The sequence below is a fragment of the Globicephala melas genome, chromosome 1, assembly GCF_963455315.2.
Source record: "Globicephala melas chromosome 1, mGloMel1.2, whole genome shotgun sequence".
NCBI lineage: Eukaryota > Metazoa > Chordata > Mammalia > Artiodactyla > Delphinidae > Globicephala > Globicephala melas.
In genome coordinates this window covers 79,236,333-79,257,985 of record NC_083314.1, presented here as the reverse complement: position 1 = coordinate 79,257,985, position 21,653 = coordinate 79,236,333, and the positions used below count along the sequence as shown (strand labels likewise).

At 52.2% G+C, this 21,653-nt stretch overlaps 2 protein-coding genes across 6 annotated transcripts; both read right to left on the bottom strand.

Annotated features, from left to right (window-relative positions):
• Nucleotides 1–92: 92 nt before the first annotated feature.
• Nucleotides 93–6,127, bottom strand: RFX5 (regulatory factor X5). 4 transcript variants are annotated; one of them, XM_030846269.3, is made up of 10 exons: nucleotides 5,994–6,127; nucleotides 5,001–5,129; nucleotides 4,719–4,752; nucleotides 4,217–4,299; nucleotides 3,612–3,731; nucleotides 3,306–3,425; nucleotides 3,083–3,164; nucleotides 2,577–2,778; nucleotides 2,241–2,341; nucleotides 93–2,087 (listed from the first exon to the last, which is right to left on the bottom strand). In XM_030846269.3, the coding sequence occupies exons 1-10, from the start codon at nucleotides 6,125–6,127 to the stop codon at nucleotides 1,119–1,121; spliced, it is 1,974 nt and encodes a 657-aa protein (XP_030702129.3). In that variant the 3' UTR covers nucleotides 93–1,118. The 4 variants fall into 4 exon arrangements, with proteins under 4 accessions (XP_030702129.3, XP_030702131.2, XP_060155451.1 ...); XM_030846271.2 differs by having other exon boundaries at nucleotides 5,934–6,031; XM_060299468.1 differs by lacking the exon at nucleotides 5,994–6,127 and adding an exon at nucleotides 5,545–5,647.
• Nucleotides 6,128–11,098: 4,971 nt separating this feature from the next.
• Nucleotides 11,099–20,890, bottom strand: SELENBP1 (selenium binding protein 1). Of its 2 annotated transcripts, XM_030846273.3 has the most exons (13): nucleotides 20,825–20,890; nucleotides 18,987–19,072; nucleotides 16,417–16,473; nucleotides 16,159–16,271; nucleotides 15,690–15,875; nucleotides 14,902–15,022; nucleotides 13,490–13,672; nucleotides 13,032–13,210; nucleotides 12,494–12,572; nucleotides 12,277–12,398; nucleotides 11,931–12,023; nucleotides 11,646–11,764; nucleotides 11,099–11,446 (listed from the first exon to the last, which is right to left on the bottom strand). In XM_030846273.3, the coding sequence occupies exons 1-13, from the start codon at nucleotides 20,866–20,868 to the stop codon at nucleotides 11,284–11,286; spliced, it is 1,545 nt and encodes a 514-aa protein (XP_030702133.2). In that variant the 5' UTR covers nucleotides 20,869–20,890; the 3' UTR covers nucleotides 11,099–11,283. The 2 variants fall into 2 exon arrangements, with proteins under 2 accessions (XP_030702133.2, XP_030702135.1); XM_030846275.2 differs by lacking the exons at nucleotides 18,987–19,072; nucleotides 20,825–20,890 and adding an exon at nucleotides 17,278–17,415.
• Between the last annotated feature and the right edge of the window lie 763 nt (nucleotides 20,891–21,653).

Genomic DNA, 21,653 nt, shown 5'->3' with positions numbered 1-21,653 from the left:
CTACATGGTGAAAGAGGCAGTAGGGTGGGGGACAGGGAAGCAGGAATGAGGAGAAACCTAAAATTTGGAAACAGGAAAAGGAAGGATATCCATCTCTGAGATGTAAAGAAAGGGGACTGTCATCTAAACGAGAATAAAGAGATAGTCCCTAAAGAAGAATGATTTCCCTCTCATTCCTTCTGAGACTGGAACAAGAGGAAAGAGATTATAGCTGCAGTAAGGAAAATGCAAGACTATTTGGAAAAGAGGAAGCAGGTACAGCTGGCCTCAGCCTAGCAAGCTAAAACCACAGGTACTTCATAGCAGTGGCTAGGTGTCAGCTGTCTCCCCAGGAACTCCCCACTCCCAGTTTCCATTTAGGGATCTATGTGATTCTAAGGAGGCTGATCCTGCCCATTTTTCAAAAGGTACAGTCCATGATGTAGAATAAATAAGCAAACTAGCATTTACCAAACTCCTGGCCACAGTGATTGGTTAGGGGCAGGCATGTGACCCAGGCTGGCCTAACCAGAGTGAATCTTAGGGCTTTTGCTACGATTCCTGGCACAAAGATGCCCTCTCTTTCTGGCTGGACATAAATGAGGAAAACGTGTAATCCTAGGAGTGCTGGCAGCCATGAGGTGGACCAGGCTTGATCCTACAGAAGGTAGAACAGCAGGGGAAGAAAATCAATCACGGATTTAGAGACATACTGAGCCACTGGATCAGCTTTACCTGGAGCCAGCACTACCTCTGGACTTTCCAGTCACATGAGCCAATACATTTTTATTTTTAAGCCAGTTTGAGTTAGGTTTTCTATGATTTAAAATGGAAAGATGCCTAACCTATACATTCATCATACTCCATCCCTATATTTCCACAGGATAGCACAGGGATCCAGGTAAGATGGTCAGTACAGATTTATTAGTGACTCTAAAGCCAAGGGTATTGAGCTGGAAAGGTAAGAGGCAAGAACCAGGCACTATGCAAGACAGGGTGCCTCAGCTGTCTATACAGAAGAGAATGAAGAGCCAAGTGAGAAGCAAGTGCAAAGAAGGGCCTCTACTAGGCAGACAGGTAGAGTTAACGTAGCACTCTTCCCCACATACCTATCATGGGGGTGTTGCTTTGGGGTCTTTTCACTCATGGGGTAAGGAGCTTTGAAGCACATGCCCCTTTAAGTCTTTATTACCCTGTGCTGCAGTGTCTACCTCTCCCTTGACCAAATGAAGAGCCTCCTTTTGGCTTCTACTGCCCTTGATGACACTCACTTTCGGGGTGACAGGAGGAATTTTATCTTCTGCTTCTTTGGCATGCCGGGAACTGGGGCCCCTTCCTCCTCTGGAAACAGCACCATCCGCCTGACCTTGGGCAAGCATCTCCTTCTCAGCCTCTCCCATTGGCCCTGGCCTCTCTGACCCTCCAGCTGAGTTGCCTTGCCCTCCAGAGGCCCACGTCTCCAGTGGTAACCTTGAGGACTGGGCAGAGTCCACAGCAGCTGCTGACTTGTCAGGGGTAGAATTCCTTTCCCTACTTCCACCTGATTTTTTTCGAGGGCGCCCCCGTTTTCTTTTGGCATCACTTCCTGTATCCTCTATATCCTGCTTCGTTGCTTTAGCTGGTGGGTCCTGCCCACTGGCCTCACTCACAGGTACTTCAGCTGTCCTCTTCACACCCTTGTCATGGGGTCCCGGGTCACCACCTATGCCCACTTCCCTGTTCTCTGTGCCCCTCGGCTGAGTGAGCCCCCCAGGTGGAGCTTGCCCAGGCCCAGGCCCAGGTCCAGGTCCAGGCAAAGCAGGAACAGTTGGTAAGATCATGTTAATGATGGGCACAGCTGCTTGGGGTCCCCCAGCTCTAGGGGGCAGAGGCAGTGTAGCCATTTTCAGAGTGCTTGAAGAAAGCTTGGGGGCCAGGACGGGTGGAGAGACTCGGATTGGTGGAATAAGCGAGCGAGGGGCCCGAGGGAGAAGCAGAGGCAGCCGGGCCACTAGGGCATTAACCTGTGGGTTATTGGCTGCTGGCGCTGGGCTCTCCACTACACTCTTCTTTCGCTCTCCGCGTGCTGGGAGGCCAGCCCCAGCCCGGGGGTCCAGCTCCTTAGGAGGCTAAAAAGTAAAGAGAAGAACACAAAAAGTGGGAAGACTGGACAGCGGAGGAAGTACAGACACAGGAGGTGAGAAAGTACTGGACCCACTGGGTGAAGGATATACTAAACCCCCAACCCAGGGGAGCCAGGTCAAGGGCATCAACTTCCTCACCTGGGCCTGTCTCTCTGGTCTCTTATGGGCTCCGCCCTCCAGATTCTCTACACCATTCTTGGATTTAGATGACCGTTCCCGAGGGGCATGTTCATCCTCTTCTGCAGAGGTGCCAGAAAAGGTAACAAGGTGAGGAGGAAACAGAATGGAGGAGGGAGGCGATTCTGATTGACTGACTGGTAGAGGCAGGGGAAAGAAGGTGGTCTAAGGTATGTCCTAGAAGGCTCTCTAGGAATAGAAGGCAAATCCAAGGTGTCTCTATCCTAGGATGTGGGAGGGCCTTTGAGGTTGAAAGTGGCTGAGGGTTTCTCAGAACATAAGAGGGGGTCCACTCACCAGCAAGCCCCATAGCCTTGAGCACATTGGCGTGTGCAGATCGGGCAGAGATGAGATGCTGCTGTAGCAGGAAGCGGGCGACCTCAACGATGGAACTGAAGGACCGTTTCAGGATTCGCTCTGCCCAGTCACAGGTCAAGGCACAGGCTGCTTCAACCAGTTCATCTCGAGGTGCTGGGGTTACTTCTGGGCCCATTTCTGGCTGCAGTGGGGAAGGACACGCCCAATCACACTCTGAACAAAGGACCCTCCACCCCTCTCAGACACAGTGTTGACCATAAGTAAGACCAGACTAGGGATGGGAGTAGCCTCTATCAACCCATCCCAGAAACCCACAAATTCTCTCCCTCCTCTGCCTCAGCTGTAGGGTAGGCAGAAGGGCATGTCCTATATACCCAGAAACTGTGTGCAGAATGACCTAGGCTGTGTCAGGCCTCAAAACATCTCCCAAAGTCCTCTGACTTCTACCTTGGAGAGAAGAGTGCAGTTGGAGGGTTGTTACTTACACTCTCAGAGCCCTTTAGGTCAAGTCCGGGCAAGGGCGGCATAGACACCAAGGTCTTCCTTCGTATGCCACTGTAACAATATCTGACGTTTAAGTTAAGGGGCAACCAACACATGGGGGTCTCCAAGCCCCTTAGAAAGGTTGGGCTGTTTCCAGTCCTGTCCCTTCACATACTAAGTTTTCCTCCCCAGGTCCTCTAGCACAACCTCTCCAGTCAAGGATACTTGGACTGGCCCCGGCCACCAAGCCTTCGGGCTTTGATGTCAGGGAAGATCTCTCTGATGATTTTGCCAAAGTTGGCTGTGCTGAGTGGGCGGCAACAGGCGAGACTCTCACAGTACTTCCTGAGTGCGTGGGGGACAGAGTGGGAAGATACTCAGAGAAGGAGGTTTGGGAGTGGGTTCAGAGGGTCCCTGGGGATGAAGGTTGGGAAACCCTTTAAGAAGTCAGGCTCTATCAAGGCAGGGAGCTCTTCAGGGATGAGGGGGTAGTCCTGTGCCCACCATCCCACCCACCCCCCATCCACCCACCGATAGGCATCATAAACACTTTGTTTTGGCAGGCAGGTGTCAGTATGCTCTTCTAGGTGGTTGCGGATCCACCTATAAGCATACATGTACTCCTCATTGCTGAGTGTACTTGGCTCTGAGCTGCAAGAGAAGTAAAAGAGACAAGTATTACTAACATCCCAACAGTTGCCCTGGTTCTATCCAGATTATCACCTCAGTAGTGCTGGACTGAATCAGTTCATCCAGAATCCACCTTTCCCTGGTAAACCAAGGCAGGTGAGGGACTTTTCTTCCCCACTAAGGATACTGTTATGAGGATTCCTATTCACCCTGCCCCTTTTTAGGGAGCCTTTCTTTAAGAATCAGAACCTCTGGGCTTCCCTGGTGGCGCAGTGGTTGAGAGTCCGCCTGCAGATGCAGGGGACACGGGTTCGTGCCCCGGTCCGGGAAGATCCCACATGCCGCGGAGCGGCTGGGCCCGTGAGCCATGGCCGCTGAGCCTGCGCGTCAGGAGCCTGTGCTCCGCAACGGGAGAGGCCGCAACAGTGAGAGGCTCGCGTACCGCAAAAAAAAAAAAAAAAAAGAATCAGAACCTCTGATATCTAAAATTCTAGCACCAAACCTACCTTTTGTCTCCAGTACTGGGCCCTGAGGGGAGCTGAAGGTAGAGATACAGCTTGTCGTTGTCTGAGAATTTCTGTACATCTTGCTGAGGTAGGGAGGAACAGAGGCAGGAGAAATAATAAGGCCAAGAAGGACCCAAGGTAGGACCCTCTGATCCTCACTAAAAAGTTCAGCTGACGTAGTGACTGGCAGGCTGACAAAGGACCTTAGAAATGATTTGAGGCTGTGCGTTCACTCTGCCCTGAGGAGCCCTTAGGGGCTACCAAGGTGAGAAGGGGAGCGGAGGGGACCACCTCTGATTTTATTTCTATTGGGCTTCTACACAAGAGGTCACAGAGGTGAAGTGAGATGCTCCAGGTCAAAGTGATAGCAAGTTGCAAGGCCAATTATCTTCTGACAGGGTAGACAACACTGACTCGCATAAACCTTTCTTACCCATATCCTCACCATCCTCATCTCCCACCAATTCTGTCTCCCTGTTGCCCTCTTCCCCAGAATACTCACCAGGATTCCCTCTACTTTGTTCTGCACGGCCTTGCTGTGGAGAAGAGGAGAAAGTTGGAGGTCATACACAAGATTTTTCCCCATCCCTATGTCTGACTGCCAGGGAGAGGACGAGGTCTGAAAAGCCTAGCAGGTGCTCAAGTACTGCTACCATGATGAAGAATCTCCCCTGGTCAGATGCACTTGCTTGGGAGGGGGAGATCATCTACAGAGGAAGTGAAGTGCTACAGGGATCTATCCCCAGGTCCGGAACGAGGTTTAGAGGTGGTGATGAGTACTTACGAAATGGTACCTCGGAGCCTCTGAAGGAGGGTGGTGGGTTCCCCTGCCTCAGCACTACCTGAGGGGGCCCTTCCCCCAGTCTTTGGGCTCTTAGCATCAGGTTCATCTTCTGCCATCCCGGCATGAGGGCTGGAGTTGGGAGAAGACAGGACAAGAAGATTTAACTCCCCCCCACCCCGCCCCAAGGCCCCAGGGCACTCCTCATCTCTCTATCCAGGAAGATAGAAAAACAGAAAGAAAGCCTCCAAATTTCCCCAGTGGTCTTTTTCTAAAACTCGCCTTCTCCAAAAATTAGAAATTATTCCATTACTTCTCCAGGGCCATATATACCCAGAGATCTTTGCCATCTCCATTCTATCTGCCCCACCTTTCTGCAGTCTCCTAAATGTGGAAAACTGTAAAGGAAGAGATAGGGGCGATTGGGAATCCACGTTAGAAAGAAAATTTCATTTCTGCCTCTGACCCCATACTGCCCTCCTTCCCCTCAAAAACAACAATAACAACCACAAGACAAAGTTGTTTAATTCTCTAATATGCTCCTCACCACTGAATTTGCCTGGGAGGTCAGAAAGGATACGAACATTTTCTGCCCTTCCAGGCTTGGAAAAAACTGGGCCCAAGTTCTCATTACTTAATCTCGCCACGGCTTCCCCCGCAGCTCCCCCTCCCCACGTCGCCGGCCCCTACGTCATCTCCCTCAACATCCCATCCTGATGCGCGCCCCCACCTCCCTCCCTTCCCCCTCCATTCAATCCCGCGTTGCTGCAAAGTGAGGGGTTCAGGGTAGCGGAACTCCTGGGCTGGGCGTAGGAAACCCGGTTGGGGGAATGGGGTCCCAGATTCGGGGCACGTGCACATGGGTGAAGAAGCAGTTGAAAATACAGCCAAAATCTTTTTCTGCTCTCCTCCCAACTCATATTGCGCCCTCCCTACCTTTGAATAGTCGCCTTCCAACACAAGCAACAATAAAGGTAAGGGAGAAAGAGAAACTACCTCGCAGCCACCTTCACTCCAGCCCAGCCCCACGGTCCTGGCCCAGCGGGCTCGTGCGTTGCTTTATTTTCTTTTTTCTGAATGGCTGGAACAGCCCCGATCTGCCTAGATACTCGGACGGCCTGTTCTACCATTGGTTGTTGCTGCCACCCGGAGACAGAAGGCGCCGGGCTCGCACCGGCGGCAGCTAAAGTCTGCCTGGTAACAGAATCTGATTGGTCAATAGGGGAGGGAAAATCCAAAGTTGGTCTTATTTGAGTCAAGAGGGGGAAGTCCGGGTTAGGTTTCGGTTAAAACTGGGGTCGGTTGGGACTGCCGGTCCCAAGAGGTTCTTCTCTTAAAGGAACCGCAGGACGAAAGACCGGGTGCTCGCCTCCTTCTGGAGCTTTCTTTGCTTTTGCTTTCTCCTTCCGTGTTTCAGTTTTGCCTTCGGTCGTCAGAGCTACAGGAAGAAAAGATTCAACGGATGATAAAATAACTAGAAAATTATAGGTAGTAGTGATGGAAGTTCGCTGTAAGCTCACATTATCCCCTTTTGATGAAAAGCAAGTTGAACCATTCCCCCCAGCCCTCACCAGCCAACACGCATGAAGACACTCACAAGAAACCTGCAAACACAGGCTCACATTCCTCATTGATGGAGGCCGCCAAACCTCAGTAGCTGTACCACGTTAAGCTAAAGTGCCCGTAGTGTTCCTAGGTTTCCCGAGTGTACTTTATCTCCTTCCAAAGAGTTGCTAATGCCTTTGCATCCCCAAAGTTCTGCAGTCAGTGAACACTGGAATTCTGACTAACTTCCCCAGGGGGGTGCTGGATGCCCACATGAATTTTTTCTCCTCAGAGAACATTGTACTGAAAGGTCAAGGGTTCTTCACTCTCTCAGTTAAGGCTTTTTAAGGTCATGAATCAGATGAAAGCAATGAACCCTCTGCCATGAAAAATGCAGGAACAGACCACGCGGTGCATCTAATTTCAGAGGTCACAGACTCAAGGGTAACCACCCTTTGAATGGAGTACAGTATTTTGTTTTGCACAGCAGATATGTTACACCCAAAACTATCAGTATATTTATAGTCCTGACTTATAGTTCTCCAGTCTCATCGTCATTGTGCTTTTGTAAAGAGGACAGCAGTGTTGCCTGATTTCATGACCATCGCCCTTTGCAGCTTCCATTTCCCTACTACCAGCTTCTGTGGGTAGCGGGGGAACCCAGAGGATCGCAGAGTTGGGGAAATAAGGATATACTGGCAGGAAGGTTTTCTAATAACAGCTAAAATTTATTTGTTAACTGTGTGCCAGATACCAGACCAAATGCTAAACACCTCGGTTTGAAGTAGGAACCATTATTGCCTCCATTTTATAGACAAGGAAACAGATTTGGAGAGGTGAAGGGACTTGTCCACAGTTACACTGTTAATTAGTGCTGGAATCAGGATCCAAAGTCAGACAGTCTGCCTTCGGAGCCCATTCTCTCTCTCTTTTTTTAAAATAAATTTATTTACTTTATTTATTTATCTTTGGCTGTGTTGGGTCTTCTTTGCTGCGAGCTGCTGTGCGCGGGCTTTCTCTAGTTGCGTTGAGCGGGGGCTACTCTTTGTTGTGGTGCGCAGGCTTCTTATTGTGCTGGCTTCTCTTGTTGCAGAGCACGGGCTTTAGGGGCACGGGCTTCAGTAATTGCAGCACGTGGCCTCAGTAGTTGTGGCTCGTGGGCTCTAGAGCGCAGGCTCAGTAGTTGTGGCACACGGGCTTAGTTGTTCCGTGGGATGTGGGATCTTCCCGGACCAGGGCTTGAACCCGTGTCCCCTGCATTGGCAGGTGGATTCTTAACAGCTGCACCACGAGGGAAGTCCCAGAGCCCATTCTCTTGAACACTGCTCTAGACTGCATAGATTTGCAGGTGCTCAGATACAAATATGGGTATAGACTGATGGAAAGATACCCCAAACACCACTGTTTGGTATGAAGGGGAATATAGAGCACTTTAACTGGAAAAAGAATTTGGGCTAAATTATGCTGGCTTAGGAATTTGCAGGTGGCAGAGAATAAGTGGAAGCTTTAGCAAAGGGAGAAAAAGTGTCATAGCTATGTAAGGGAGATTATTTTGACAGCACTGTAGAAAGGTGAGGTTGAGTGGGGAGGCTGGGGAGGTTAGAGATGGGAAAAACAGGCAACTGACCATTCATTTACACCAGGTGTTATGCTAAGAGCTGGGGATACAAAGGTGAATAACGTACAATGGTCCTTGCCCTGAGAAGTAACAATAAAAATTGCCTGATAAGCATCATCATAACAGCAAATATTTATATAGAGCTTAACACGTGCTGAGGATTGTTCTAAGGGCCTCGCATATGTTACATTTTTATCTTGTAGCAACTCTATCAGATAGGATAATCATCTGATAGATTATCCCCATTTTACAGATAAGGAGACTGAGGCATTGAGAGATTAATAATTTGCCCAAGTTTACACAGTTAGTGATGGAGTTAGGATCTGAACTGGGCTGCCTGGATTCAGAATTTGTTCTTAGGTGCTATTATACATTGCCTACTAATACATATTTTTAAAATTTATTTATTTATTTGTTTTTGACTGCATTGGGTCTTTGTTGCTGTGCATGGGCTTTCTCTAGTTGCGACGAGTGGGGGCTACTCTTCTGTCGATATGTTCAAATCAGTATCAGCAAGGTCCACACATTGCATTGCATTTGGTTTTGGTTGATGTTTCTTAAATCTTTCTAATCTATACGCTCTCTCTCTCTCTCTCAATTTATTTGTTGAGGAAACCGGTCATTTGCTCTATAGAATTTCCCACATTCTGCATTTTTATGATTTCACCTTTATAGTGTTTTTAGGATTTTAAAACTTGTTCTTCTGTCTCCTGTATTTCCTGTAAACTGATTGTGAGCTCTGCAGGCTTCATCAGATTAATTTTGGCTTTTTGGCAAGAATACTTCATAGGCGGTGCTGTGTACTTCCTATTACGTCACAGGAGGAACTCTTTTCGTGACGTAAAGATTGAATAGTGTATTCAGGTTTGGTCGCCTGATCTATCCATTATGAAGCACCATTTCAGTCTTTCATTGAATGGTTTTAGCAGCCACTGATGATCATTGCCTGGATCCAATTGTCATTAGAGGTTACAAATTGGTACTATCCAAATTCTGTCACTCCTTCTGAATTTACTAGCTGAAATTCTTTGTTGTTTGGTTGGTTGGTTGTTTTTTTCGTTTTGTGTTTGCGTCAGGTTGGGGGGGCTTTGGGGTTGTGGGCATCGATTTAGGGGCAGTGGTTGATGTCCCGGGGAATGACAGAACATGGAATCCAGCTCCCACAGGCTCTCACACATTGGGGGAGCTAATGCCTACCCCTCCACACAGGGCCGGATCCCCGGGGCCTAACCACCTGGGGTGCTGGCGTGGTGACTCACCAGGACCATGCATTCCTGTCTACTAGCTGAAATTTTGTAAAGGACTTTTCCTCATCAACTATTTGCTTGTCCCAAGGCAAATTCTTTCTGAAGAAGTTTGGTTATTGAAAAGGACAGGGTAGAAACCTAGGATAGACTTCTGTTAAGACCCAGTAAATCCCAAGGCTCCCTGTAATTTAATCATCTTTTATAGTCACTTATTCATTAAGGCACACTATGTGCTACTATCCAAGCTGGGTATTGGGAGGAAGCAGGGATTTTCAATATAATGTGACATATGTTCATGCTGAGGTAAAGTGCAGGAGGCCCCTAACCTGGAGCTGTCAGGGAAGAAGGGCTTTCCCAGGGAAATGGCAACCTGGCCCAGATGGCAGGTAAGGCAGCAGGAGGGAATTGGACTCGAGTTGAGGTAGATGTTTCAGGGAGCATGTTTAAAGACCTCAAAGGGAAAGAAAGTGTAATACATTCTTGGGGGAGGCCTGGCCATCTCGGGGGTCTTAGACTACTCCAGTGTTTAAAACAAAGACACCTTTGCGGAAGACTGAAAAGAATGTAGATTAATACCTGAATGTTACTTGGTACTGTCTTGGGTAGAGAGTAAAGAAGTCAATAGAATTACTGCTTGGGGGCTTCCCTGGTGGGGCAGTGGTTAAGAATCTGCCTGCCAATGCAGGGGACATGGGTTCAAGCCCTGGTCCGGGAAGATCCCACATGCCATGGAGCAACTAAGCCCGTGCTCCACAACTATGGAGCCTGTGCTCTAAGGCCCGCGAGCCACAACTACTGAGCCCACATGCCACAACTACTGGAGCCCGTGCGCCTAGAGCCCACGCTCCGAAACAAGAGAAGCCACCGCAATGAGAAGCCTGCGCATGGCAGCGAAGAGTAGCCCCTGCTCACCGCGACTAGAGAAAGCCCGCGTGCAGCGACGAAGACCCAACGCAGCCAAAAATAAATAAATAAAAATTAAAAAAAATTATCTTAGAATTACTGCTTGGCTGCTGTCTCTTAGGTTCCTGAAACTTCCATCCCATTCCTCTTATAAACAACTAAAGACTTACTGCAGAGAAAGGAGGCATCTCTGATTTGGGCAAGGTTCTAAAACACTGTCCAGGTGAGGAAACAAGAACGCCAGGGCCTAGTGTGTTGGGTTGGTTACCTTGACGTTCCCAGCCCTCCTGCCCCATCGTGTTCCTGTCTTCCAGGTAGGAGGTGACACACCTAACCTCCTCAGAACAGTGTGTTCAACTGATGGCATCATCTACGTCAGGGGTCTAAGGTTTCTCCTGTGTGTGAGGGGGCACATTACATCCTCCTGGGGGTGGTGGGTGAGATTTTAGGTTCATTAAAAGAAAGCACGAATTAAAAAACAAAAAAAAAGTTTAGGAACACTGATTGACAGCTTCCTTCCTATCAGCTTTCCTTGTGACGACCACCTCCATAATCTTCAGGTTCTGTCTGGCCATAAAAGTGAGATTCTGGCGCCCTTAGCATCGTGCTGTGATCACTGGTATGAACTAGTCATCATAACCATCCCACACCCTGGTCCTCTTCAGGACTTTCCCGTGCAAGATACAGAGGGTCGGCAGAGGAGGAGTCATAGGCCCGGTGCCCCCAAAGACAAGGGGATCTCAGGAAAAGGTTCACCAGTTTATTTCTTAGTGAAATAATTTCCAAGAGCTCAGTGAGCAGCTCGCAGCAGTGGTGGGTAGCTAGAGACACGGCTCAATTCGTTTCAACAGCCTGAGTTTGGCTTTGGGAGGACAAGCTGCCGAGGGTCGGGGACTGAGAGAGCAGAGCGAAGCCGGTTCCCTCCAGAAGTGAGGGCGCAGGGTGTGGAGTGGGGCTATAGAAGGAGTGGACTTCAGAGCCAGATGTCAGAGCTGCAGTCGCCCCCAGGGTAGCGGAGCTCATGGGCCAGGGCTGGGCCGAGGGGCTCCTTCCCAAAGTCTACCAGGAAGTTGGGGTTCAACTTCAGCCCTCCCTTTACTGTGTCTACATCGATCTGCAACATCACAGAGCCTTCCCTGGTAGAAACAGGAGGGAGAAGAAAGAGGTCAGAGGGGGCCCGTCCCCTTCCCCCAAGAATTAGGTAAGTGTGAGGGCAGGGAGAGGGGTTCCCCAGGAGGCCGCAGAGTCTGGAAGCGGAGCCAAGGAGTCTTCAGAAAGCCAAACCCCTCTGGGAGGGGAGGGCTGGGAGGGGAGCCCAGGCTGTCCACTTCTTACCTGATGAGATCAGGGTAAAACTGCTTGTCCCAGGCACTGTACAGCGACGTGGTGACGTACAGACGCTTCCCATCCAGGCTAAGCTGGATCATCTGAGGGCCTCCGGCCACTTGTTTCCCCTTAGGAAAACCAGGGGTCAGACCCCAGGGTTACATACAGATCCTAGGCGGGAATCAGTGGCACCACCCAAACCCCAAGGACATGCTCAGCCGCTGCCCAGCCCCCTCCCCCATACTTCTCCAGCACAGATCTGAGGGGCCCACGAGCACGCGGAGAGATCCTCACCTTGACCACCAGGGGCTCTGGCTGGGATTTTAGCTCCTGGTCCTCCAGCACCTGCACGGGGCCTCCCTTAACAATGCTGCCCCCGAGGAAGAGCTGGGTGGGGAGGTGCACAGCATAAAGGAGGACAGTGGTGGGAGGTTAGGACATTGCAGGAAGAGAGCCCCACTCCCTCACGTTCCCCGCGTCTAGCCACGATTCCCCGTGGTCCTGGCCTGAACCATCCCTCAGCCCCCATCTTTGCTTTTCCTGCACCTCCCTTATCATGCCCCAGCCAGTTCATACCCTCCACCTCATGCCCAGACTTCTACCTCCTCCCTCCTTTCCTCTCCATCCTGCTAGGACCCACCTGTCCCGTGAGGCGGGGCCTCTGCGGGTCAGAGATGTCATACTGCCGCAGATCCCCATGCAGCCAGTTGCTGAAGTAGAGGAAGCGGTCGTCCAGGGACAGCAGGATGTCAGTGATCAGGCCTGGGTGGGGGGTTGCAGTTCAGAGGCACCTTAAGATTCTTGTTCCCCAGCCTGAGAATCAACCTTCCGATTCCCACACTCCCCTGAGCACTCACCTGGCATTTCAGGCAGCATCCAGCCCTTCACTTTCTTGGGGGGCACCTGGATCACCTTCTCCACTGACCAAGTACCTCCCTGCGTTGGGGTCAAGAGGCAGAGAGGTGAGCCTGTCAGAGCTGGGCAATGAGTGTCAGATCTGGGTCTCCCCAAGGCATATTGTCTACAGGGAGAGAGTAGATGCAGGGCCTTCTTGCCACTAGGGTCTAACCCCCATGCAAACCCCTTGAGGCAGGGATCATGTCTGCTTCACCGCTGTATTCCCAGCACCTAACACAGTGCCTGACTCACTAAATATTTTTTGAATGAATGAATAAATAAATATAGCCAGTTAGGGCTTAGGGAGAAATTAGCCTAGGACTGAGAGGAGGCAGGCAGGGCAGGTGGCCTTGTTTTTTATTCCTGGGAAGTCTGGGTTGGTGGAGCCAGGCAGAGGAGGCCTGGGTCACTCCTAGGGAGAAGGGAGCGTCATGGCTATGGAAGCTGGGCAGAGTGCTGACAGGACTGCCAGGAGGAGAGGGCTAGAGTGCACGTCACCTCATTCTTATAGAAGCGCTGGATGTTGGAGCTGAGGGCACAGCCCACGAAGCCCTGATCAGCGGCCGGGTTGTGCAGGAAGCGGACCTCCAGGGGGATGAGGCCGTCCTGTAGAGTCAGGGTCTGCACCATCTCATGGCGCTGCCAGTCCCACACATGTAAGTGGTTCCCATACAGCCCTGGGGTGGGGATGCAGCCGGAAGATGGAATCAGGATCAGGGCGGGAGGGCATGGGCCAAGGCTGGGGCACAGCACAGGGGAGAAGGTTGAAAGATGGGCTGGATTATCAGAAGGACACTTGAGTAGTCAGAGCACTCAGCACATCCTGTATCATCACCGCAAGAGTCTGGGGTCCACAAGAGGGAAGTAAGAGGGCTGGAGAGTAGGGGTTTGGAATAGAGAGCAGGGGTTCGTGTGACCAGGCTCCTGCCAGCCCACGGGGAGTGGGGGATTCTCACCCGCCTCAACATCAGCGGGGTTGAAGCCATCTCGTAAGACGTTGGGAGCTGCCCATTCAGTGCTGACCATGACATTGTGTCGAGGCTGGTACCAGAAGTCATAGCCCATAGGCGCGGCACCTCCAGGCCGCTCCCACGTGCCCTTCACCTCAAATGTCTCTCCATCCAGCAGCACAAAACCCCCTGAGCAGGGAAGGAAGTAGGGTGGTAGGTAGAGTTGGTGGAGGTGCGACCCGCACCCAGCCCTCACCCCCAAGGCCTGTCCAAGAGGCTCCAAGCCCATTGCCTGGTGCCCCTCCTCCCACTGAGTTTGCCTGATCCTTAAATTCAGGAGCTGAATTTGGATACCTGTCCAAAGGGTCCCACCCAGAGGGCCGGGTAAGAAGTGGGGACTTACTCTGATGCCCCTACCTCCCATCAAGTTCATCCCTCTCCCAGACCACAGGGTAAATTTTTCCTCCCTTGAGCCAAGATCTTCTGGGACTCTATACCCTGTGCTTCCTTTGCCTAGCCTCCTACTTTCAGGGTAGAGTTCCTGCCAGAGTCTAGACTCCATTCTGCTCACTCACTCCATTTTTTTTTAGAGAGAAAATTATATTTATCTGTAATTCCACTTGAATGCCCACTATGTTTTTCCCCAGCTGAATATGTCATGACACCTTGCCACTTCTTTGCAAATGTAAACAGATGTCTACTCCTAAGTGTTCTTAAATCTAGGAATGTCATGCATCCCATCTCCTGGAAAAAGCACTTAAATAGAGTCTAATGCAGTCACCTTAACTGGATGACCTTAACTGATACTTCACTCCAAGCCCTTGGATGGGGAGTTCTGGTGAAATACATAAGGCTGGGAGAGAAGCAGCACAGCATGGTGATTAGGACATAGATTCTGGAGCCATGTTGCTGGGTTTGAGTTCCAGCTCTGTGACTTAACAGCTGGCTGACTTTGGGTAAATTACTTAGCCAGTCTGTGCCCCAGCTTCCTAATCTGTAACACAGGGATCACAGTAGCATCTATCTCATAGGTTGTGTCTGGCACATAGTAGACATTTTATGTGAAAGCTCTGATCATACCATAAATGAGAAAGTAGCTGTGACAATTAAGGATCTCAAGGACTGTGAGATTTGCTCATGAACTCACGAAGGCCGATATTAAATGCATGTGTTTTCTGGGGCCATGTCTGTACTTGCTCACGTTTCCCACGGCAGACAGTTCTGACTATAACTTGTAAGTGAATTCATCATTTAAGGTTCACCTTCATAAAAATAATTGAAACAACTGAAGTTACTTGACTATAGTTTAAATATTGGATGAGACCCTGCCCTCTGGTTCTCCCTGGAAGGTCATTCCATCCCTCCCTCAGTTTGGGATCTGCTTCCCTCACAGATGTGCCTACAATGCTGGCAGGTACCTTTGCCATTGCCCTTGGGGTCTCCCAAGGAACTGATCATCACGTCCCCACTGGCCAGGCAGTGGGTGGTGTGGAGGTAGCCCAGGTCACACTTGGCATGGATGTCCTTGGGCTCAACAACCTGGAAAGGGTAAGGAATGGCATCAGAATCTTACAGAGCCAGGAGTCCCTACTCCTCACTCCTCCCCTCCCACACTTCTATCTACTGACCCTACCCTCTTTTCCTCTGAAACATAGACACAATTTTCCCTGCAGGAATATGGCAAAGACTGAGTCTGCAGAGCAGCAGGGGCGTCACAGAGACTGATAACTCCCCAGCAGAAAACATGGACTTCTCTCACCCTGCCTGTCTTGAGGGCACTCACAGCCCTTTGAGACCATAAGCTCCTCCTAGGCTGGGAGGACGCCAGTATCAACTTTGTATCACCAGCGTCCAGCAGTGAGTGCCTGGCACAAAGAAGGCACTCAACAAAGTGTTGAAAGGAAGGATCAGAGGCTCCCGCCTAAGGAGAGCCCTGGGCTTCTAACTGGCTGGGGCAGAAATGGCTCCTTCTCCAGCTCGGAGTGAAAAACGAGAGCCTCCTTCCTCCCCTGTGGTGCCCCTGGGTGATGATGACCCAGCACACCTGGTAACTCTCCTCCAAAGTCTAGCCCCACTCGCTGCTGTTGAGCCCCAACCCTGCACAAGAGCTGGAGGGAGCTGCTTTAGGGGCGGCTTCCTTGCCCACAGGCTGCCCTGGGTGGCGGGCACATTAGGGGCCCAGAGCCGGCTAGGGCAGAAGACGTGCCTTGTGCAGCCTCGGAGCACGGGGCTCGGTGCCCACATCCACCACATAAATTCGGGAGGAGATGAGACTGGGCAGCAGCAGCTTGGTGCGCGACTTGGTGCTGTCCCCGAAGCAGCTGCTGCAGGTGTTCCATCCTGAGTGATGCAGCTCATCCTTCAGGTGGGGCATGGGCAGCCGGTGGATGACCTAGGATAGGAGAGCGGGCAGGGGTGGTGCTCACCCAGACCACGCTTCTGCACGCTTACGGAGAAGGGGCCCTCTGGACCCATTTCATCCTGGTAGCACAGCACAGACTTCATTTTCAGCACTGCCCTCGCCCATGGGTGGGGGGGGGTGCCCTTGTGCAGTGAACAGCCTGAACAACCATCCCCAGGGAGGGTGAAGAAAGATGGAGCAGGGAAAGGGCACTGCCAGGGCCAGGGCTAGAGGAGGGGTCTGAGGGTCCTCTGGTGCCCAAGCCCCACCTCACCTGGCAGTACTGGGGAGACTTGGGGTCAACGTCCACAGTGGCCAGATAATCCGGGGCCTCAGTGTTCGTGTTTCGGTAGATACAGGGCAGGTAGACAATCTCCTCCCTGGGTCCTAGAGGGTGGAAAGCAGGTGGTGGGGTGGGCAGGGTGGGGACGAGGGCCGGGGCAAGGCAGGGTGTGTGTCAGCAGTGGAATCGGTAGCAGGCACTGGCTTGCCTACTCCTGGGGGTGCTGGCTCTCAGTCTTCCCACACTTACCTTTCATGGCTTCCAGAGGTGAAGGGTAGCCAGGTCCACACTTCCCACATTTCGTAGCTGTGGAAACAATGGGGCATGCTGGCTGCACCGCGCTCTGGAGGATGAAGGCTCCTTCCTCACATGCTGCAACCCGAGCCCCCCAAACCCCCGGCCGCCACTGGCCAAGGCAGGGGCACTGTCTCAGGTCCCCTCCAGACCCTCAAAACCCTGATGAGTATGTGGGTATGGCGGGAAGAGCTGCAGAGCTATGACCTGAAGGTGCACAGACCCTTGAGCAGGACCCAGGGGAGGCAGGAGAAGGGTGAGTGCAGGGGAGGCGGTGTGGTGCAGTGGTTATGACATTGACTTGGGCCCCAATCCCAGCTGGTCACTGACTAGCCACGGGAGCTTAGGCAAATCACCTAACCCCCCTGGCCTCAGTTTCCACATCATCTGTAAAAAGAAGGTAATAAGAAGACCACATGGGCTTGTATGAGAAAGAAACAAGAAGCTGCAGTCAAGTGTGCAGCTCTGTACTTGCCTGGTAGGAGCCCGTAAACCCTGGCTGTTCTTCAGGAATAGCCATCAGGGAGTGACGGTGGTGCCTGTTCAGCTCCTTTCACTGAAAGGTATCTAAACCAGGAGCTGGAACACTTCCTGCTTCCCTCCCCTCTGGGTCCTGACCCCAGGCTGCTGGCCAGAGCCTGGGTTATATAACCAAGGGTCTGGTAAGGGAGAGGAGGCTGAAGTTCAAGGCTGCAGGACGGATACTAACTGAATGTCCTTAGACCAGTTTCTACCCCTGGGTGGGCCCCATTCACTTACTCTATCTGTAAAGCAAGTTGTTTGGCCCAACCCTGGAAAGCTCAGAGGCCCACCCACCAGAGCTGTAGGAAGTGGCCCTCCTTGTCCCCTGAAGTCTGGCAAGAGAAGCCAGTACGTGGATGTACGGGACCAAAGTCAGGAACCAAAGTCAGTCGCTGAGAAGGAGGGCTGCCACCAGGCGTTAAGCATCAGGATTTGTGGCCTAAGCAGGAGGAAAGGCTGAGGAATAAACAGAGGGAGCTGTAGGCCAAAAGAAATCCTGGAGTGGAGTTCACAGGACTTGACACTGCCTCCCTGCCTGGTCCCATGGCCAGTCCGGCTACTGGCCCAGAATCGAGCCTCCACTGGTGTCTGGGCTCAGGCACTCAGCCAGGGAGCCAGGTCCCCCTACTTGCAGCGGCCAAGTGACTTAGGAGGCTGAGAGGCAGCAACAGCATTTTTGAGTCCAGAAGCGTGGTGTCAAGGTCCAGGTGTGACATCTACTCTCTCCATTTTCTCCCCTTTGTTCACCTAAAAGGGGTAATAATATCTTACCTTCTTCTCTAAGTGGCTATGAAGGCCAAATAAGACAAAGTATTCAGAAGTACTTTTATTAAGTGAGAGGTGTTGTATAAATATGAGTAGCGCTGTGCCAGAAATCCCAGGCAGTGCCTGGTGCCCAGAGAGAGGGCTGGGGCTGGGATGGGACACGGTGAGGTCCAGTCCAAAGGAATTAAGGAGACTTGTTCTGCTATACGACCAAGCTGTGTCAGGGTTTGGTACAGGAGGTGAGGCGGAGGGGAAGGAGATTCAAAACTCCGAGACATCAAGACAGAGATGCAAAATCTGCAAAACCAGAGACTGAGAGAGAAGTAAAGGTATGAAAGAGGCGTGTGAAGGAGGTACTGCCCCTCAGCACCATCTCCCCGTCCCAGACCCTAACTGCCGCATCCCGCACAGCATTTCTGAGAGTCAGGGTCAGGCCCTGCGTGCCACTCGGGCCCCACTGAGCATCAGTCCTCTTTCTGGGGGAACATTCCCCCTGTCTTAAGCATCTCAAGCAAGATCTCTGAACACCTTTGCGGTTGAGATGAGCCCAGGGAAAGCTCATTGGGTTTTCCCAAGGCCAGGCTGGTTTGTTGGGCATTCTGCCAGAAAAGACCCAGATCCACAGGGGGCAAGGACCTCAGTACTCCCAGCCAGACGCAGACTCTTCCTCAGCCTGATATCCAGGAGTCCATGGATGGGGGAGTTGGAGGACTTGGCGGACTGAGAGGGTGGGACGCACTGAAACAGCCCCTCTCCCACCGCGAGAGAGGGGGGCTCCCTGATTTCCCTCCCAAAGTGATTGGTGGGGCAGGGTAGCTAAAGAGCAACCTGGTCACAGAGGCCTGGGTTCCCTACTCCCTGCAGTAAGAAGTTGGCTTAGGGCTGAAATCAGGGTTGTCTGTCTCCTATGGCAACAGAGAGATAGAGCTCCTCCTAAGTACCCCTATCCTTATTTTCTCAGCTGCAGAAAGGCTCCCTGGCCGCAGGCTGCAGCTGGGGAGCGGCGGGGTGGGGGGGAGCCCAAAGTCACCCTTCCCAGCAGTCCCTCTGCCTTCCTTCCCAGACGCCTCCAGCACTTCGGCTAAGCTGGGAAATGCAGGGGTGGGGGTGGGGCGGGGCCGGTGGAGCGGAGCCTGGCGCTCCCTCTCCTAACCAGCTCCCCCTCCAGGTTTTCTGTCACTTTCTGCGGGGCGGGCCATTGGTGGTCAGCGACGGTTGTCAGAAGCCCCCCTCCTTACCCATGCTGCTTGCTGGTGCGCTTTGCTCCCGACGGGTCTGCCAGGAGTGCGCAGAGACAGAGGGCTGTGCTGGTGTCCGAGGCAGGCTATGCGGGGAAGGGGCAAAGGGACGGAATTTATACCACCAACTGGGGGTGGGCGGGGAAGGGGGAGGGCCCGGCCGCCGCCCGGAGTGGATGATGGATAGCTCCTGCGCAGGGCGCTCTCAAATGGCCTGGGCGGTTGTGTTTGAGTTACTGGCTGTGTGCTTGTATGTGTGTACAAGTGTGTGTGCGCAGGAGCCTGTGCACGTGCAGATATATGCTGTGCCTGCGCACGTTTCTCTTTAGTGGAGTGGGTGCCTGGGCATGTGCGTTTGTGTGTGCTTGCTCCTGTGTACCTGGGTGTTTCCTGTGTGTGTACTTTTATGCATGTGCCTGCATGAGTGTGTATCTGTGTCTGTGTGCCTGTGTGAGGGTGCTTGTGTGTAAAAACCTGTGCTTGTGTATGTATGTGTGCCTGTGCATGTCGGTGTGTTCCTGAGTGCGTGCCTGCCAGAATATTTATGCCTGTGAGGGCATGTGCATGTGTGCCTGTGTGTGTGTGTGTGTGTGTGTGTGTGTTTGCGTGAGCGTGTATGTGCCAAGTTCCTGGGTCTCTAAATGCTCATCTCTGTACTTGGACCTGTCTCTTGGCATTTAGGGGCACCGAGGGCTGTGGGCCCATTTGCTCCTGCAACCACAGCCAGGGTCAGCCTTCTCCTAAGACTGCTTTCTTATTCCAGACAACCATGTTCCCCAAGGACTGCTCATCCATGTCTTCCTGCCAGGGCAGGGTCGTGTGTCCAGGTTCCACTTTCTCCAGACCCATCCTTTTGAGCTTTGAAGTGGAAGGAAAGTTGGCAGTGCCATTATTACCCTCTACTACCCTTATAAACCTCAGAAGGTGAAAGTGCAGTGCCTCCCCCTCTTCTCCCAGCCTGGTGCCTCAATAGCTCCCCAGGGCAGGGTAGCAGGGCCCAAGGGTAGCCCAGCCTGATGCCGCTGTCCCTAGCTGACCCTGACAAGCCATAAAACTCAGGTTCTCCATCTATCCAGGAAAGAGTCCTCCACCTGGAGGATTCCATGACTGCTCAGCCTGCTCATATAGTGTCCCAGCCTCTCAGGCAAATGACAGCTACTTGCTGAAGAGCTGAGGCAGGGTTGAGGCCTGATCCCTTTAACTTTCTCTGGGGCTACCGTCATCCAGGGAGTGAGGGTTTAGAGAGCTGGACAAGGGGACCCACACAAATTGCTCTCCGTCTTGAAGCCGAGGGTCCCCTCTTTCCTCAAAGTTGGCCACCTGACCAGGGTAACCCCTGCCCCACTCTGCTAGGAGCCTGCTGGCTCTGGTCCACAGAAGCCACTTTCATTTCCTTGGATGAAAGCTCTGGGGTGGAGTTTTTATTGGATAGTGAAAGGAACAAACTTTGGGCATGAGATCGCCTGTAGAAAAGAGCCACGAGGTTTCCAAACCAGAGTGGAGGGTAGGAGAGCAAACCTGGGCTTCAGTGTGATGGGTTTCTGTCCTCCTGGTTCCCATGGATGAGGGATCATTTGCCCACAAAGGAAGATGCCCTGTGGCTGCCCAGGGCAGGGGTCCTCCCTTATCCCCTCATCCCCAGTGTCACTCAACCCCTCCTGGCTCTTTCCTTCTTCTACACCCTAGCCATTGTACTGTCAGCCAGGCAGCTATCAGAGTGAGCCTTGTGGGTGCAGCTGCCCCACAGGGGTGGCCCCTGAGGGCTGCTTCTTTGCCTGTCTCCAATCACCCTACCTAATCCCTCTGGCCCTCCTCCTCCTGAGGTCTCCATCACCTACCTCCTCTCTACTCTTCTGCTTTTTGGCTTCAGGTAGCCCAACATGCAAGATCTGAAAGAGAAAGAAACCCCATCCCCACTGTCTTATCAAAAGTTCTTAAGTCCAGGGCTTTCCTGGTGGTGCAGTGGTTGGGAATCCGCCTGCCAATGCGGGGGACACGGGTTCGATCCCTGGTCCGGGAAGATCCCACATGCTGCAGAGCAACTAAGCCCGGGCACTACAGCTGCTGAGCCTGTGCTCTGGGGCCCACAGGCCACAGCTACTGAGCCTATGCACCACAGCTGCTGAAGCCGGCGTGCCTGGAGCCCATGCTCCGCGGCAGGAGAGGCCAGTGCAATGAGAAGCCCATCGACACAACTAGAGAAAGCCTGCGCGCAGCAACGAAGACCCAATGCAGCCAAAAAAAAATTTAAAAAAAAAATTAAAAAAAAAAAAGTTCTTAAGTCCAAAGAAGTTGTTATTTCAGAGCTGTTGCAGACTCTGTCACTGACTGCAAGTTCTTTCATGCCCTGTGGCTCTGATCTGACAGGTCTCTGCGGCTCCTCTTTGGCACCCCTAACCTCCTGCTGTGGCTTTCTTCCAGAATTCTTACTCCAGAGCCTGCAGCGTGCTTGGGGAAGGCTGTCCCAATCCAGGCTGCAGGTGGAGGGAGTCCAAGGTCAGGGTTCAGGCAGATGACTGAGAAGCGCCCATGGTATACTTGCTTCTTTTGACATGAACAGGGCTTGGGCTTCCACCGTGAATGGTACCCCCATCAGCATGGGATCTCCTGAGCATCCCTAATGCTGCTTCTCAGGAATTTCAGGGCTGCCCTTCCCTAGCCAGAGGC

Bases quoted from the DNA above. Each gene is read 5' to 3' on its own strand.
- SELENBP1 (XM_030846273.3), bottom strand. From the start codon at position 20,868: ATGTTGGGCTACCTGAAGCCAAAAAGCAGAAGAGTAGAGAGGAG. The intron at 15,023-15,689 runs GCACGTCTTCTG...TACCCTTTCCAG, and splicing joins GTGCTCCGAGGCTGCACAAG to GTTGTTGAGCCCAAGGACAT. The intron at 12,024-12,276 runs GTGGGTCCTAGC...CTCCCCACCCAG, and splicing joins GGCCCCGCCTCACGGGACAG to CTCTTCCTCGGGGGCAGCAT.
- RFX5 (XM_030846269.3), bottom strand. From the start codon at position 6,127: ATGGTAGAACAGGCCGTCCGAGTATCTAGGCAGATCGGGGCTGTTCCA. The intron at 3,732-4,216 runs GTAGGTTTGGTG...CTTCTCTTGCAG, and splicing joins CCCAGTACTGGAGACAAAAG to CTCAGAGCCAAGTACACTCA. The intron at 2,088-2,240 runs GTGAGGAAGTTG...TTTACTTTTTAG, and splicing joins GACCAGAGAGACAGGCCCAG to CCTCCTAAGGAGCTGGACCC.